General features: G+C 42.8%; 1 protein-coding gene across 2 annotated transcripts in view; it reads right to left on the reverse strand.

Moving 5' to 3' along the window:
* SOS1 (SOS Ras/Rac guanine nucleotide exchange factor 1) overlaps positions 1–13,384 on the reverse strand; it is a 112,644-nt gene extending 99,260 nt beyond the window's left edge. For both annotated transcript variants that reach the window (XM_024552904.3, XM_024552903.3), the window contains exon 1: positions 12,696–13,384. In XM_024552904.3, coding sequence (XP_024408672.1) covers positions 12,696–12,782 — 87 coding nt within the window. In that variant the 5' untranslated portion in view covers positions 12,783–13,384. The remainder of the gene's footprint in view (positions 1–12,695) is intronic.
* Positions 13,385–14,444: the final 1,060 nt, after the last annotated feature.

Genomic DNA, 14,444 nt, shown 5'->3' on the forward strand with positions numbered 1-14,444 from the left:
TGATAGGTTACATTAATTGATTTTTGTTTATCCATTCATCTAGTGACGGATATTAGATTGTTTCTACCTTTTTACTATTGTGAACACTGCTGCTATGAACGTTAGTGTACAAATATCTGTTCAAGTCCCTGCTTTTAATTCTCTTGGGTATATGCTTAGAATTACTGGAACATATGGTAATCTTATATTTAGTTTTTTGAGGAATACCATACTGGTTCCACAGCAGTGGTACCAGTTTACATTCCCACCAGCAATGCACAAGGGTTCCAATTTCTACACATCCTGCAAACACTTGCTGTTTCCTTATTTTTTTTTTGACAAAAGACATCATGATGGGTGTGAAGTGGTATCTCATTATAATACTAATTTGCATTTCCCTTTCATTAGTGATCTGAAGAGTGGGATTTTTTTGTTTGCTTTTTTAAACCAAACACCTAGGTGATTCTGATATAGGTGGCTGGTCAGAAGACCCCACTTTTCACAAACACTGATCCTACATTAGTTAGGCATTCCTCAAAATAGGGAAGGAGTGAGCACAAAGTTGACTTAAAAAGTAGTTTTCAGAAGAAGGCAAGTTGAAAGAGCCCCTAATGGCCAAATCTGAAATATTGAATAATAAATAAAATAAGTAACAATAGTATTATATCAAATACTTGTGTCCATCGAACTCTTAACACATACCAAAGATGAAAAAAACCTAAGGTCCATCTTTAACCTGTTAAAACACACACAGGCCTTTTCCTAAAGAATTTGTAAGAATTTGCTTTGTTTAATTCGGGCTCCTAGTCATATGAAATAATACCTTAACAATTCTGTGACCTCCTTAGGAGCAAGAGACACATCTTTTTAAATTCTGTATCCTTAACTTACCACTCAATAAATTGATGTATAGGATAGGGCAAAAGTAGGTTTACAGTTGTGAGTGAGAAAATTTATTCTTGTATTATTAATTAATTATTGTATTAGCCTCCACACAAACAATTGTAAACCTACTTCTTCCCCTTTCCCTATATTCAGTGAAAAATCAAATATCATCTGAAAATGTAACTTCCTAAAAATCTGTAGTTTATAACACCTTTTAAGTGAAGAATATTAAGTACATCAAACAATAAAAATGTACTTCTGGTCAAGATGGAGACATAGGCAGACATGGCTCACCTCTTCGCACAACCACATCAAAATTACAACTAAAATATAGAACCACCATCACTCAGAAATGTCAGAAATTGAGGTGAACAGAATTCTGACAACCACAGAATTAAAGAAGCTACATCCATCCTGACTGTTAGGAAGGGTGCAGGTGTGGAACAGGGGGGCTCCTCACCCATGTGTGGTCATTAAAAATTCAGGAGGGATATTATCAGGAGCCGGGATCCCCAGCCCCAAACCAGCCCCCCAAGCCCAGGGTTCCAGTGCCAGGAAGATAAGTCCTCACAACTTCTGGCATCAAAAAACACCAGTGGGAATTGAGTCAGTGGAAGAAACTTCTGGAGCCCCAAGCAGTTCCTCTTAAAGAAGCCACATGGACTCACCTACTCAGACTCACCCCATCTGAGCTCTAGCACTGGGGCAGCAGCTTGAAAGGACCAGTGGTACACAGGCAGAAAGTGAAATGCCTGGCATCAAGGAGAGCAGAGGCCATTGTCTCTTTTCCAAACCCTCCCCCCACAGAGCTGGCAGTCTGGTGCCATATGTGAGACTCCATCAACCTGACTAACACTGACCCACCTTGGAGCTCCCCAGAGACTCGTCCCACGTAACTTAAGAGTCCACCCAAGCTGCTTTTCCATATGAATGGCTGGTCTTGGTTCATGCTTCACAAATTTCTAAATCCTATTAAACAAGCAAGAGCTGGCTTCAGTAAGCCCCAGGCCCAGCACTAGAAGCAGCCAGCCAAGATTCAGTTTAGCTTTACCTGGGTATCTCCAGGCCCAGCACAAGTAGCAGCCATCTCAGATTGCTTTGTAGCTCAGGAAGGGTGGCCCTGGGCAAAACACAGGTGTGGGCTGACCTTGTCCTGGACCACCTAGGAAATCCCAGGGGCAACGTACCTAGTAGGCAACTACCAACCACCTTGGAGCACCACCACCCTGCCCCTACACATCTTATCTCCATGGAAGGCAGAGGTTGGTGGTAAGTGGTCACAGCCAATCCTTACAGCTGACTGGCCTAAGTAAATCCCTCCCATTGATCTGTCAACAGCAACCAAGGATCAACTACAAGAAGAGGGTGTCTCACCCTATACGGAAGGCACACCTCGAGTACCCAGCTTGGGTGATAGGGGAGGCTGTGCCACTGTACCCTACAGGACACTTACTGTATGTATTAAGGACACTTACTACATTAGGCTACACTACCAAGACACAGAGTCAAAGCAGCTCTACCTAATACACAGAAACAATCGCAGGGAGGCTGCCAAAACGAGGAGACAAAGAAACATGGCCCAAATGAAAGAACAGATTAAAACTCCAGAAAAAGAGCTAAACGAAATGGAGATAAACAATGTATCAAACGTAGAGGTCAAAACACCGGTTATAAAGTTGCTGAAGTAATGCAGTGAGGTCCTCAGGGGCATAAAAAGATTCAGTCAGAAACAAAGGGTACACTAATTGAAATAAAGAACAATTTACAGGGGAATAACAGTAGAGTGAATGAAGCCGAGAATCAAACACATGATTTGGAACATAAGGAAGCAAAAAGCAAACAATCAGAACAAGAAGAAAAAAAAAATCCAAAACAAAGAGGATAGCCCTGGCTGGTGTGGCGCAGTGGAGTGAGCACTAGCCTGCAAACCAAAGGGTGCCCTTTCGATTCCCAGTCAGGCCTCATGCCTGCGTTGCTGGCCGGGTTCCCAATTGGTAGCATGCAAGAGGCAACCAGTTGATGTACCTCTCACACATTGATGTTTCTCTTCCTCTCTTCACATCTGTCTAAAAATAAATAAATATAATCTTTAAGAAAAGAAAAAAGAAAGAGGATAGCATAAGCAGCCTCTGGGATAACTTCAAGAGGTCCAACATGCACATTATAGGGGTGTCAGAAGGAGAAAAGAAAGAGCAATAAACTGAAATCTATTTGAAAAAATAATTAAAGAAAACTTCCCTAATTTGGTGAAGGAAATAGATATGCAAGTCCAGGAAGCACAGAGAGTCCCAAACAAGATGGATGCAAAGAGGTCCATGCCAAGACATATCATAATTAAAATGCCAAAAGTTAACGATAAAGAGAGAATTTTAAAAGCATCAAGAGAAAAGAAAGTACTTATCTACAGGGGAGTTCCCATAAGACTGTCATCTAATTTCTCAAAAGAAACTTTGCAGGCTAGAAGGGATTGGCAAGAAATATTTAAAGTGATGAAAAGCAGGGCCCTAGAGCCAAGATTGCTGTACCCAACAAAGCTATCATTTAGAACTGAAGGACAGGTAAAGAGTTTTCCAGACTAGTAAAAATTAGGAGTTCATCATCACCAAACTATGATCATATGAAATGTTAAAGGGACTTACTTAAGAAAAAGAAGATCAAAACTATGAACAATAAAATGGCAATAAATACAAATCAACAATTGAATCTAAAACACAAACTAAGCAAACAAGAAAAACAGGGACAGAATTAGGGATTCAGAAAGCATTTTGATGGTTGCCATATGGGATGGGGGTAGGGGAATGGGTGAAGAGGTGAGGGCATTAAGAAGTACAAATAGGTAGTTACAGAATATCCATGGGGATGTAAAGTACAGTAGAGGAAATGAAGTAGCCAAAGAACTTATACAAATGACCCATGGACAGGAACAATGGTGGTGGGGTTGCCTGAGGCACTCAGGGGTGCTGGTTGGAGGAGGGCAAAGGGGGAAACATCAAGACAACTGTAATAACATAATCAACAAAATATAATTTAAAAAACAATAAAAATGTACTTTTGAAGAAAAATGTTGAATATTCCCGGCTAGTAGCTTAATTGTTTCAATCACCTAGATTTAAATCAAAATCTGCCCTAACATAAAAAATTATTTTCTGCTTTTATTATATGTTCCTGAAATAATTAATCACCTGTGTGGTAGGTCCTAAGTAAACTATAGTAGTAAAGATAATTTTTAGTGTTTTCTCAGCAAGGAGTCACATTTACCTATTCTACAGCAAAGTATCAGCAATCCAAATGACTTAGTGCCACTTTCACTTCCACAAAACACAGGAGGGGGCCAGAGTGACAGAAAGGTGCTAAGTAGATGTTTCTGATCGCAGTGACAGGTATAAGCAATTCTACTCAGGGATCTCTATTTTCACATTAAAAAATAGAGTTCTGTTCTGCCAGTAGGTTTTTACTAAATGAAGATGATTTAACACAATATGTAATTTACTTGCTAAGAATTCAGAAGAAACAGCATACACAAAAGCCCAACACAGGAGGCTGTTCTAGAGAAACAAAAGGAAGGACTTCAGTGTGATGAGAACAGAGCTGGCAGAGAGTTTGGAGATGAGATCAAAGAGACAGTAGGAGGCTAAATCACTTAAGGACTTGGACATTGAGTGCGAGGGAGTGGCAATGATGGAAAGCCAATGAGAAGGCCTTTAGAGACTTTGTACAAGATTATATTGCTACTTTTAATTCAGGGGAGGAAAAAGTTCATTGCTATAGTTTCAGATTCCACATTGCAAATAGAAATTACCACTTGTGAGGTCTGATGTCAAAAAAAAATATTCATAATATTTTAAAAAGCTATTCAATATATCTTTTCCCTTTCCAACTATTTACATGCATGAGGCTAGATTTTCCTCACATAGTTCAACTAAAACAGCATATTATAACCTACTGACTGCAGACGCTGATGGAATCCAGATTTATTCTATTAAGCCAGACACTAAAGTGATTTGCAAAAATGTGAACAATGACACTAGCTAATTGTTTTTGTTTTAGAAAATAATTTTAATTAAAATGGTATAGTTGTTAACATGTAATGTTTATTATTCTTAAATATATTAAATTTTTGTTTTATTTTTTACAATACAAATTCATGGGTATAACCCATATAAACAATGCGTTTTGAGAGCCTCAATAATTTTTTAAGAGTGTAAATAGGTCCTGAGATCAAAAACTTAAGAAGTACTGATCTACCGATCTAAAACATCCTGGAGTATTATTCCCCAATCACCATTAATAATTTTGGTGGCCACCTTTGTTAACTACAGAAAATCTATTTACATATAATTTAGTCAGCCACACACATCATCTGTGTTCCCACACTGAAACCCCAAACCATAAACCTTTTGGTCCAGTGACTTTTAAAACTTGTAGGGGGGACAGGGAAGATCCCAAGAGAAATGCACATTGAACCACAATATATAATACATAAAAAGTGAAGCTACCCTGATCAAAGTGAGGGTTGTGAGTCCTGCCTCAAGTTCATCCATCCCCTCTGTTACCAGGAAGAACCTCTAAAGCATTTCTTAGAAGTACACAGACTACAGTTTTAAAATCTTTAAACTGCTGCTCAAATTTGCTGCTTACAAGCCTCTCAGAAAGCTTCTGCCATTGTTTCAAAATAATCATTTTCAACTTCACCCTCCAATAGACACCAGATGCATCTATATAGAGAATCACAAAATTGTTAAATCTCATAGAGAACTCCCAGACCCATAGCGTGTCTAAGGATTCTTGAGAAAAAATGTAAAGACTGGTGAATGGATTGAGTTAATCTGAAAAGACTTCCTGGAGAAGGAGACACTATGATAAGGCAAGCAAAAAAGTCTTAGCTCAGATAGGAGAGGTTCAGTTAGGAAGGGCTACGATGAGGCATGTTTCCTAGGTTAACAAGGAAAACTAGCTGCCAGGCCGTATGTGACTCTCAAGCACCAGAGTTGTGCAGGTTACATTCGAAAGCTTGTATTTAAGCCCTGATGGGAGTGGCTCAGTTGGTGGTGTGTTATCCTGCAAAGCTAAAGGTCGCTGGTTTGATTCCCAGTCAGGGCACATGCCTTGCATTCATTTTTTGAAAACTCATTAAATGGCAAAATTAATATTTGTAGATTCCATTGCATATAAATTTTACCTAAAAAGCAAAAAGAACCATAAACAAATACCGAACTCTAGTTTATGACATGCATGCTGAAATGTGTAAGGGTAAAGTATTCTGATGTCTGCAACTTACTGTGAAATGCACCCTAGTGCACTGTTGGTGGGAATGCAGACTGGTGCAGCCACTGTGGAAAACAGTATGGAATTCTTCAGAAAAACTAAAAATGGAACTGCCTTTTGCCTCAGTGATTCCACTGCTGGGAATATACCCTAAGAATCCCAAAACACCAATTCAAAACAACTTATGCTCCCCTGTGTTAATAGCAGCGCAACTTACAATAGCCAAGTGCTAGAAACAGCTTAAGTGTCCATCAGTAGATGAGGAGATCAAAACACTGTGGTACATTTACACAACGGAGTACTACACAGCAGAGAGAAAGAAGAAACTTCTACCTTTTGTGACAGCACGGATGGAACTGGAGAATATTATGCTAAGTGAAATAAGCCAGTCAGTAAAAGAGAAATACTGTGTGATCTCATTTATAAGAGGAGTCTAATGAACAAAATAAACTAATAAGCAAAACAGAACCAGAGGCACGGAAACATGGAACAGACTGACAGCAGCCAGAGGGGAGGAGGGAAGGGGATAATGGTGGAGAGAAGGGGAAGGGACTAGTCAAAGAACATGTACGAATGACTCATGGACGTGGACAATGGTGTGGGGATTGACTGTAGGAGCCAGGGCTGGGCTGAATGGAGGAGGGCAAAGGGGGGTAAACTGGGACAACCATAATAGAATAACAATAAAAAATTTAAAAAAAACCCAAAAACATCAACACATAAGATTAATTGGTGAATGGATGGAGGGCTAGATACATGTGTGCCAGGTATATGGGTATTTACAATTCTTTCAACTTTTCTGCACACTTAAAATTTTTCATAATAAAATGTTGGATAAAAGACGTGATTATATGACAAAAATATTTTAAAATGAAGTGCATTTTTTCTATTCCATCTACAGCTACAATAAATAATACATTATAGGGAGTGGGGAGTAGCTGCCACTTTCATCATTACTTGGTTAAAGCATCCTCACTGCTGTGATTTCTGGACCTCTCTGCCACGGCTGGAACACAGTCTTCCTCTCCACACAATATATTACATAATCCTTGTGGACTTCATTGTCATCCATGTATGCAACTCATCATTCAGTACACCAACTTCAGAGCTTCTAATTACCTAATCTCCTTCACCTCTGGAGTCTTAAAACTCTTAGAATAGTCGTCACCTGTAACTATAGCCCCCTATCTGTTCCCAATACCCTCCACTTCAAATGTATCAAGACTTTTAATCCACAGAGCCCTCATTTACACCTCCATTACTTCTCTTGTACTTTTACTTCCTCTCTATCACCTGAAATATACATATCTTCTTAGTCCTACTGCAGCCGCCTGCAACCGACTATCCCTCTCTACCCATTCACCTGAACTAATGAGTGCTGCTGGAGGAAAATCTCACAACCACCAGACCAACAAATGCTGCTCCAAATTTATGGTCTTCACACTCAGCACTGCTCAGCAATTCCTTCTAATTCACTGGCTGGCTCCTTCTGCACACTCCAGAGCAGCAATTCCAAAATTTAATCACACTTCTTAAACTCCTTACTCATTTCTCTTTCCTCACTCTATGTAAAGGATGTTGCCTTTCATTTCATCATCAAAGTAGAGGCTACCTAGCATGAACTCCCTGCTTTTCACCCTACAAACCCATCTTTATCTCTTTCCCACCCATTTCAGAAGAAGGGATGGTAGCATAACAGTGTTGAAAAACACAGATTCTGTAACCAAGTTACCCTTTCTAAACGTCAGTTTTGTCTTTTGTAAAATGGAGACAATAATAGTACCCTGTGAGAATTAGAGAACATATGTGAGACACTTAAAATACTACGGCAAACACTTCAAGGCAAATTCCAGGCTTGTATTCCTTGAGCTCATCTTGTTCAGTATTTCACCAGCATTCTCCATGAGCTCCTTTCCCAAATGCTCCTTACATATACCAGTTTCTCTCACCTTCAAATAAAAACAAAAGTGTTTTCCCCAATCTTGAATCCCCTTCTTGCCACAGAAGTATCTTTTCCTTTCATTCCCAAGCTTCTAGAAAAAATAATCTCAAAAAAAGCCTTCCGTCCTTGCTATTCTTTTTCCATGCTCTTCCATCTTCTACCCTCACATTGAAACTGCTAAAACGAGGTGACTCTTTAGCTGTCAGACCTAAAACTTTTCAGGTACCTTATTTGACTTTTCTGTAACCTGACACATTAATGACTCCTCTTGAAAATCCCTCCTTTCTCAGCTTTTCAGACACGAGGGTGTCATTCCTTCTTAATCTCCTTTACTCCCGCCTTTCCTTCTGCTCTCCCCCTTATACCCTACTGCCCACTCTCTTCCCCAGTTCTAATGCCAACCCCATTTCAGTCCTACTTCTAATCATTTTCAGTGGGTGGCCTAACCTACTTTTTTTAAACACCTTCTTTGAGGTACAACTGACATACAATAAATTGCATATACCTGAGCTGTACACTCTGTTAAATTTTAACACATGTACATAACCCTGCAACAATCGGCACAAGAAAGACAAATGAATACAAAAGCCTACCCCCTCCAAACAACCACTGACCTGCTTTTTGTCATTGTAGACTAGTTTATTTTCTAGAATTTTATATAAGTAGAGTTATACAGTATATACTTTTTTAAGTCTGGATTTTTTCATTCAGCTTAATTCTCTGACATTCAGCCACGTTGCCACGTGTATCAGTACTTCACTCCTTCTCCTCCTGAGTGGTACCCCAACATATGGCAATACCACAACTCGTGTATTCGTTTATCTGTTGGTGAACATTTGGGTTGTTTCTAATTTTTTTACTGGACAAAGCTGCCATGAACTTTCACGGGTAAGCCTTTGTATGGACACAGGCTTAATCTATTCTTATGGCTTTACCTAGAAGTCCCAAATTGCTTCACCAGACACCGACAACCAACTGCCAGTCCGACAAGTCCACCTGGATAACCTAAAAGGGCTCTTAAATCAACATGTCCACAACTCATCCTGCTACGCTGCTGCCCTCACCCCAACAACAGGATTCCCTCCTACCTTCTCTATCCTGACTAGAGGCACTCAAATCAAAAGCTTGGGACTCTTTCTGCTCTCCTACCACTTCCCTCATCACTCAGTCTCTCAATTCTGCCTTTAAATATCTCAAATAAAATTCATCCCCACGCGTCCATCCTAGTTCAAATGCACTCTTAGTTCAAATGCAAATCATTTCTTAGCCGGACTACTAAACTAGCCTTCTAACTCTTCTCCTCACCTAGGGTCTCATCTTCTCCAATCCATTTTCTATTCCATGGCCAAAATGAATTAAAGTGAATTTTCTAAAATTCAAATCTGATGTTACTCCCCTATTTAAAATTCCTCAATGACTTCTATCCCCTCAAGATAAAATTCAAACTCCTTAGTTTAACATACAAAAAATTCTCTACCAACCAGCTTCCTCTCCACACTCAACCTCTGCCACTTCCCATCATGTTCTAACTTTGTCACTTCTGGATGATGTCATTCACCTTTTTATCCTTAGTGCTGAGAGCGATAGTTGGTCTGTAGTAGGCATCATGATATATTTGTGCAATATATAAGATAGGACTTAGAGTAGTAGATATGACAAGGCATTCTGGGCATATTCCGGGAAAGTCATAGTCCAGCCTGGCTGAAGCGTAAAGAATATAAAAGATTATGACAAACAGTCCAGTCAGAGAAGCAGGATAAAGCCACACCATCTTGCCATCAACGCCATGCTAAGGAATATGCACTTCATCCTATGCCCTCAAAAGACATCAACAGGTCTGAACAAAAGGGTGACATGTTCAGAAGTGTATTATAACGTCTGAAATTTAAAAAATACATAAAGGACAGGTGAGGGGCAGTTAAGAGGCTGTCCCAGTAGTCGGAGAGAGGGAACTCAGAGCACTTTGAGTAAGAGGGAATGGATTAAAAGGACATGTCAAGGGGAGTGAATCTGGATGTGGGCAGTAATGCAAAGAAAGAACTCAGAGACGACTCCAAAGTTTTGAGCCACTCAAATAAAATACAGAAATAAAGCCATTAATTAAGAGGAAGATTTTTTTTTAATGGTAGGTACAAGGGATGGAGGTGATGACTTTAGTTTGGGTATTCCCTCATCTATTCATCCCAATTTAAGTGCTATTAAGTGTCAGGCACTGCATGGATGGAGGATAAAATTAGGGTTAAAATGTCATCCCTATTCTCAAGGACCCTCCAATCTAGTTGGGGAGGAGCAGGGGCAGGGGGGACAAATATATAGAAACTTAAAATTCATTGTTAAGTGCTATGCTAGGGTGCTAACAGAAAATAAAGACTTTGCAACTCAGCACTGAAGATTCGAGAAAAGATATGAGGTTGAATGAGTCCAGAAGGATGAGCAATGTTAGGCCAGGCAAAGGGCAGTCCAGGTGAAGAGAACATTTCCCAAGAGGCTCAGGCAAGATAACACAAGTTGGGTCCATCTGCAAACAATGCAGTAAGTCTAAAGGAAGAATTCAAGATAGGGAGATAGCCACTTGAAATGTCTAGCAGGCGGGTGAAATTCAGGTTTTGAGCCACCAAGAGCAGATCCAGATGTGAAATACACTTTCAACCTTGTCTTAGGTGACTTAGAATTATTGCTAGTGGATATTTTAAGAAGTAGGAATTGGAAGAACCTTGCACATCAGCTAGATTGTGAACACTTCTACCTCTTCCCATCACTCCTACTGTCCTCCGAGGGTATCTCTGCTTAAAGTCAAAGCTGGCTTATGTAGATAAGCGAAGAGAAGTGGGGGGAACTGTGGTAAACTGGAGACACTACACACTACGTCCAAAAAGGACAGCTCTAGCAGTCTACTGCCTAGCTTGCATGCAGGCCCATGTGGAGAGAGCCTCCTATTCTTCAAGAAAAGCTCAAAGTTCAGATTTTATGTAATATGTCCCATTTTTAAACATTGGCAACTAATTACACTAAAATTAAAATAACATGGTGTCAGCCAAACAAAATTCTGTGGACAGATTTCAGCAAGGGCCACCAGTGTGGATGAGTTAGACCTGGTCTGCCAACCCCTACAATGCTCTTTTCACTGCGTCCTAGGCCCCTCAACTGATAGGGTATCTTTGGGTTTCCCTGGGATAGGCATTGCTTGCTTCCAAACAAAATAGCCCCAAACTGGTATGTTTTATGAGTTCTTTTGTATATCAACAATTTTTCTGTCTCCTCTGTACCTTGGTCAGGATATCAGTCAGGTCTAGCATCGCTAAGACCTCTTAGTCACCTTTAATTACAAGCTGAGATGTCAAACTTACAGGTAAAGCAAAAGTAAATAGAGTGAGAGCCTGATGGCATTTATAATGAATAAAGTATACAAGGCATATTAGTATCTCTTTGGTTTTCTTTGAAAAACAATATCAGAGATGTCTGTGACTACTCAGACACCCAGACACCTGAGAGAAAAAGTCACAAACTTGTATCTGAAATACATGAGCAAATTTTGCTAACAAACCAAACAGTTTCCACTGTAAGGCACCAAGAGGGGGAGAGGGAAACCAGGGCAAAAGGGAAAGTAAAAGTTGCTGGCTTTTGAGAAATATCAGACACCTTTTAAGACACAATTTTTAAAAATGGTAAATGTTTCGAATAAAAAGTACACCCATAATCTCAACTTTCAGTAGGAGTAAAAATATATTTTCACCAGAAAACATGAAACATGGTTGAGCAACAAGAAATTGGGATTTAAAAACACGATCAAAAGAGTAAGGCAATAGAAAAGGGAAAAGGCAAACAAAAAATACTCTGGTTATTTTTAATGTTCATTCAGACCAGTTTCTGATGTTTAGATATATTTAAGTCACAATGTTGCTTTAGAAGCTTTTAAAATGTATCAACATTTCCTAAAACATTTAAAAAGTACAGATCGTGTTATAACTTTAGGTAACAATGTGGTAAACTGGAACAAACACCGAAAGGTTAACATTTCTAACCTACAAACCCAATGATAATACCAAGGTTCTCAAACTCTAGAAAGAAAAGAACGGCGCGTGCCACCCCCCCCCCCCGCCCCTGTTAATCGGAGTGGGGGAATTCGGGCCGTGAAGAGTGATTACAGCGGGGGAGCAAAGCAGGCCATATTTCTGCGGGCAGGCGAGCCCTGCAATTACTTAGAGCATGCATTATGGCCAGAGCACTCTCGAGCCCACTAGAACGAGCAGACTGGACACCTAAAACCGGAGGCTGACAGCAGCTTCGGGGTGAGACCAAGGAGGAGGAGAAGTGGCCTGCGTTGACCTCCGCGGAACACTAAGGCTCCTCCAACTCCGGTCAGTGAATCAGGGGGAGGGCATTAACCTGTCAGTGATTGTATTATTCGGACAAACTCTCCCTGGCTTCCTGAGGCCTTCCCGCAGCCCGGGTGAACGTCCACACCGAGGGCCAGCGAGTGTGGGGGAACCGCTCAGTGTGCGCCGTCCTTTCTGGGAGGCTGTGAGACCGGGAAGAAAGACGGCCGCGCGCCCCGCCTCCCCAGCCCCGGCCGGGCGCCCTCGCAGGAGCTGCAGCGGGGAAGCGGGGTCCCGCGAGCTCTCACCTTTTTCAGCGCAGACACTAGCAGCCCCCGCCACTTGGACACGTTCTCCTCGCTGAAAAACTCGTAGGGCAGCTGCTGCGCCTGCATGGTGCCCCCGGTACCTCTGGCCCGGGAGGGGGCGGCGGCGGGCCCGGGAGCCGCGAGAGGGCGAGCTCGCAGCGCTGAACAGGGCCGCGGCCCCACCACACGGCCCGGCCCCCTCGGGGTGCTGCGCGGCTGGGCTAGCCCAGGAGAGGGGGCTGGGGGGCGAGGCCCGCGCCCGGCCACCCACCCGACACAGGTACCAGCCGCGGAGAGCGATCGCAGCCGGGAGTCGGCGGCGGCATCCCGCACCCCCGCCCCGGGGCTGGGCCCCCCACCCCTCCGCGGCCCGCCGGCGCCCCCGGCTGCCCGCTGCCCTTCGCCGCGGCCGCTGCTCGCCTGCTCGGTCGCCCGCCCGCCTGGACCGCGTCCCGGCCCGGCCTGGCCCCGCAGGGAGCCGGCAGTTGGGGGAGGGCGTGTGAGGGACGCTCCGGCCGCGGTGCAGCCCAGACTGAGAAAAGCTGGCGACCCGAGCGGGGCGGAGCTGGGGCTGGGGGCTAGGAGGGCGGGGACAGGCCCGTGGTCGCTGGGGGGGACTCGGGCTGCCCCGGGTGCCGCCGCGGCCGACGCCGGTGTAGCGCCGGAGCTTCCTACTAGCGAACTGAACCTGCTCGCTACTGAGCATGCGCCGCAGGGCTGGGCCGGTCTGCTCCGCGTTTTCCGGCTCCCAGCGAGGGCGGAGGGAACGCGAGTGTGCGAGTGTGCACGGGCGCGCTGCGAGGCTCTGGCGCGCCCCCACGGGCTGCAAGGGCGGGGCGAAGGGGCTGGGAGAACTCGAACCCTGGGCTGAGTGGAGCTTGCGGGGTGCAGGGGAGCGGGGGCAGTTTGGGTGAAGCGGCCCCCTTTATATGCTTGGGTCGCGAAGGATCCCACCCCTCTCTCAGAGTCCCAGTGCTTTTCTTTTCGGAAAGGGGTGTGTATGTGTGTACTTTGCTCTGAACATGAAGATAAAGCCTGCCCAGAGCATTCAGTGCATAGTAAACAGACTGACAAAAGATAGGTAGCTTGGTGTTGGTGGGGTAATAGAAGTGATTGCAATGTTTCCAATCGGTCTTTGCACATCATCAAGAATAAAATGTGTACATGTAATATTGATTTTATGTGTGCATTTAAAATTCAGTATGTTCATCTTTCAAACCCACTTCAAATATGAACTCCAATAACTTACCTCCAGTGGAAATTAAGACTTCGTCTGCAGCTCCCAAATCCCATAACACTTCACTCGTGGGCAATTCGTTTAACAGCTTCTCTTTCAACAAGGTAACAAACTCTTGGAATGCAGATCTTTTTCACCGGGAGGTCTATACAGAATAGACACTTAGAGAAAGTCTGTGGACTGCTAAAGGAGCATAACTATAAATTGTTCCTCCACCCCACGGGTGCAAGTGTTTGTTTATAACAATGGCACTGTGTGGCTGGCTTGTTCTGGTTTACCATTAAGCACGTTATGAGCATAATCTCATTTAATCCTCATAGCAATCCTATCGTTTTCATTTCACAGATGAGAAGACAATTGGAAGAACTAGCCTTAGTTGAAGTTGATATTGTACCCTGCTATTGAAGAGAACAATAACCAGGATCACAGAGATGAGAAACATTTAAATGGTGCTTTATATCTCTACAAGACCTCTTTGAGAATCTCATAAAAGTCTTAGGTCCTTTCCTTTT

This window comes from Desmodus rotundus, chromosome 5 (assembly GCF_022682495.2).
Source record: "Desmodus rotundus isolate HL8 chromosome 5, HLdesRot8A.1, whole genome shotgun sequence".
NCBI lineage: Eukaryota > Metazoa > Chordata > Mammalia > Chiroptera > Phyllostomidae > Desmodus > Desmodus rotundus.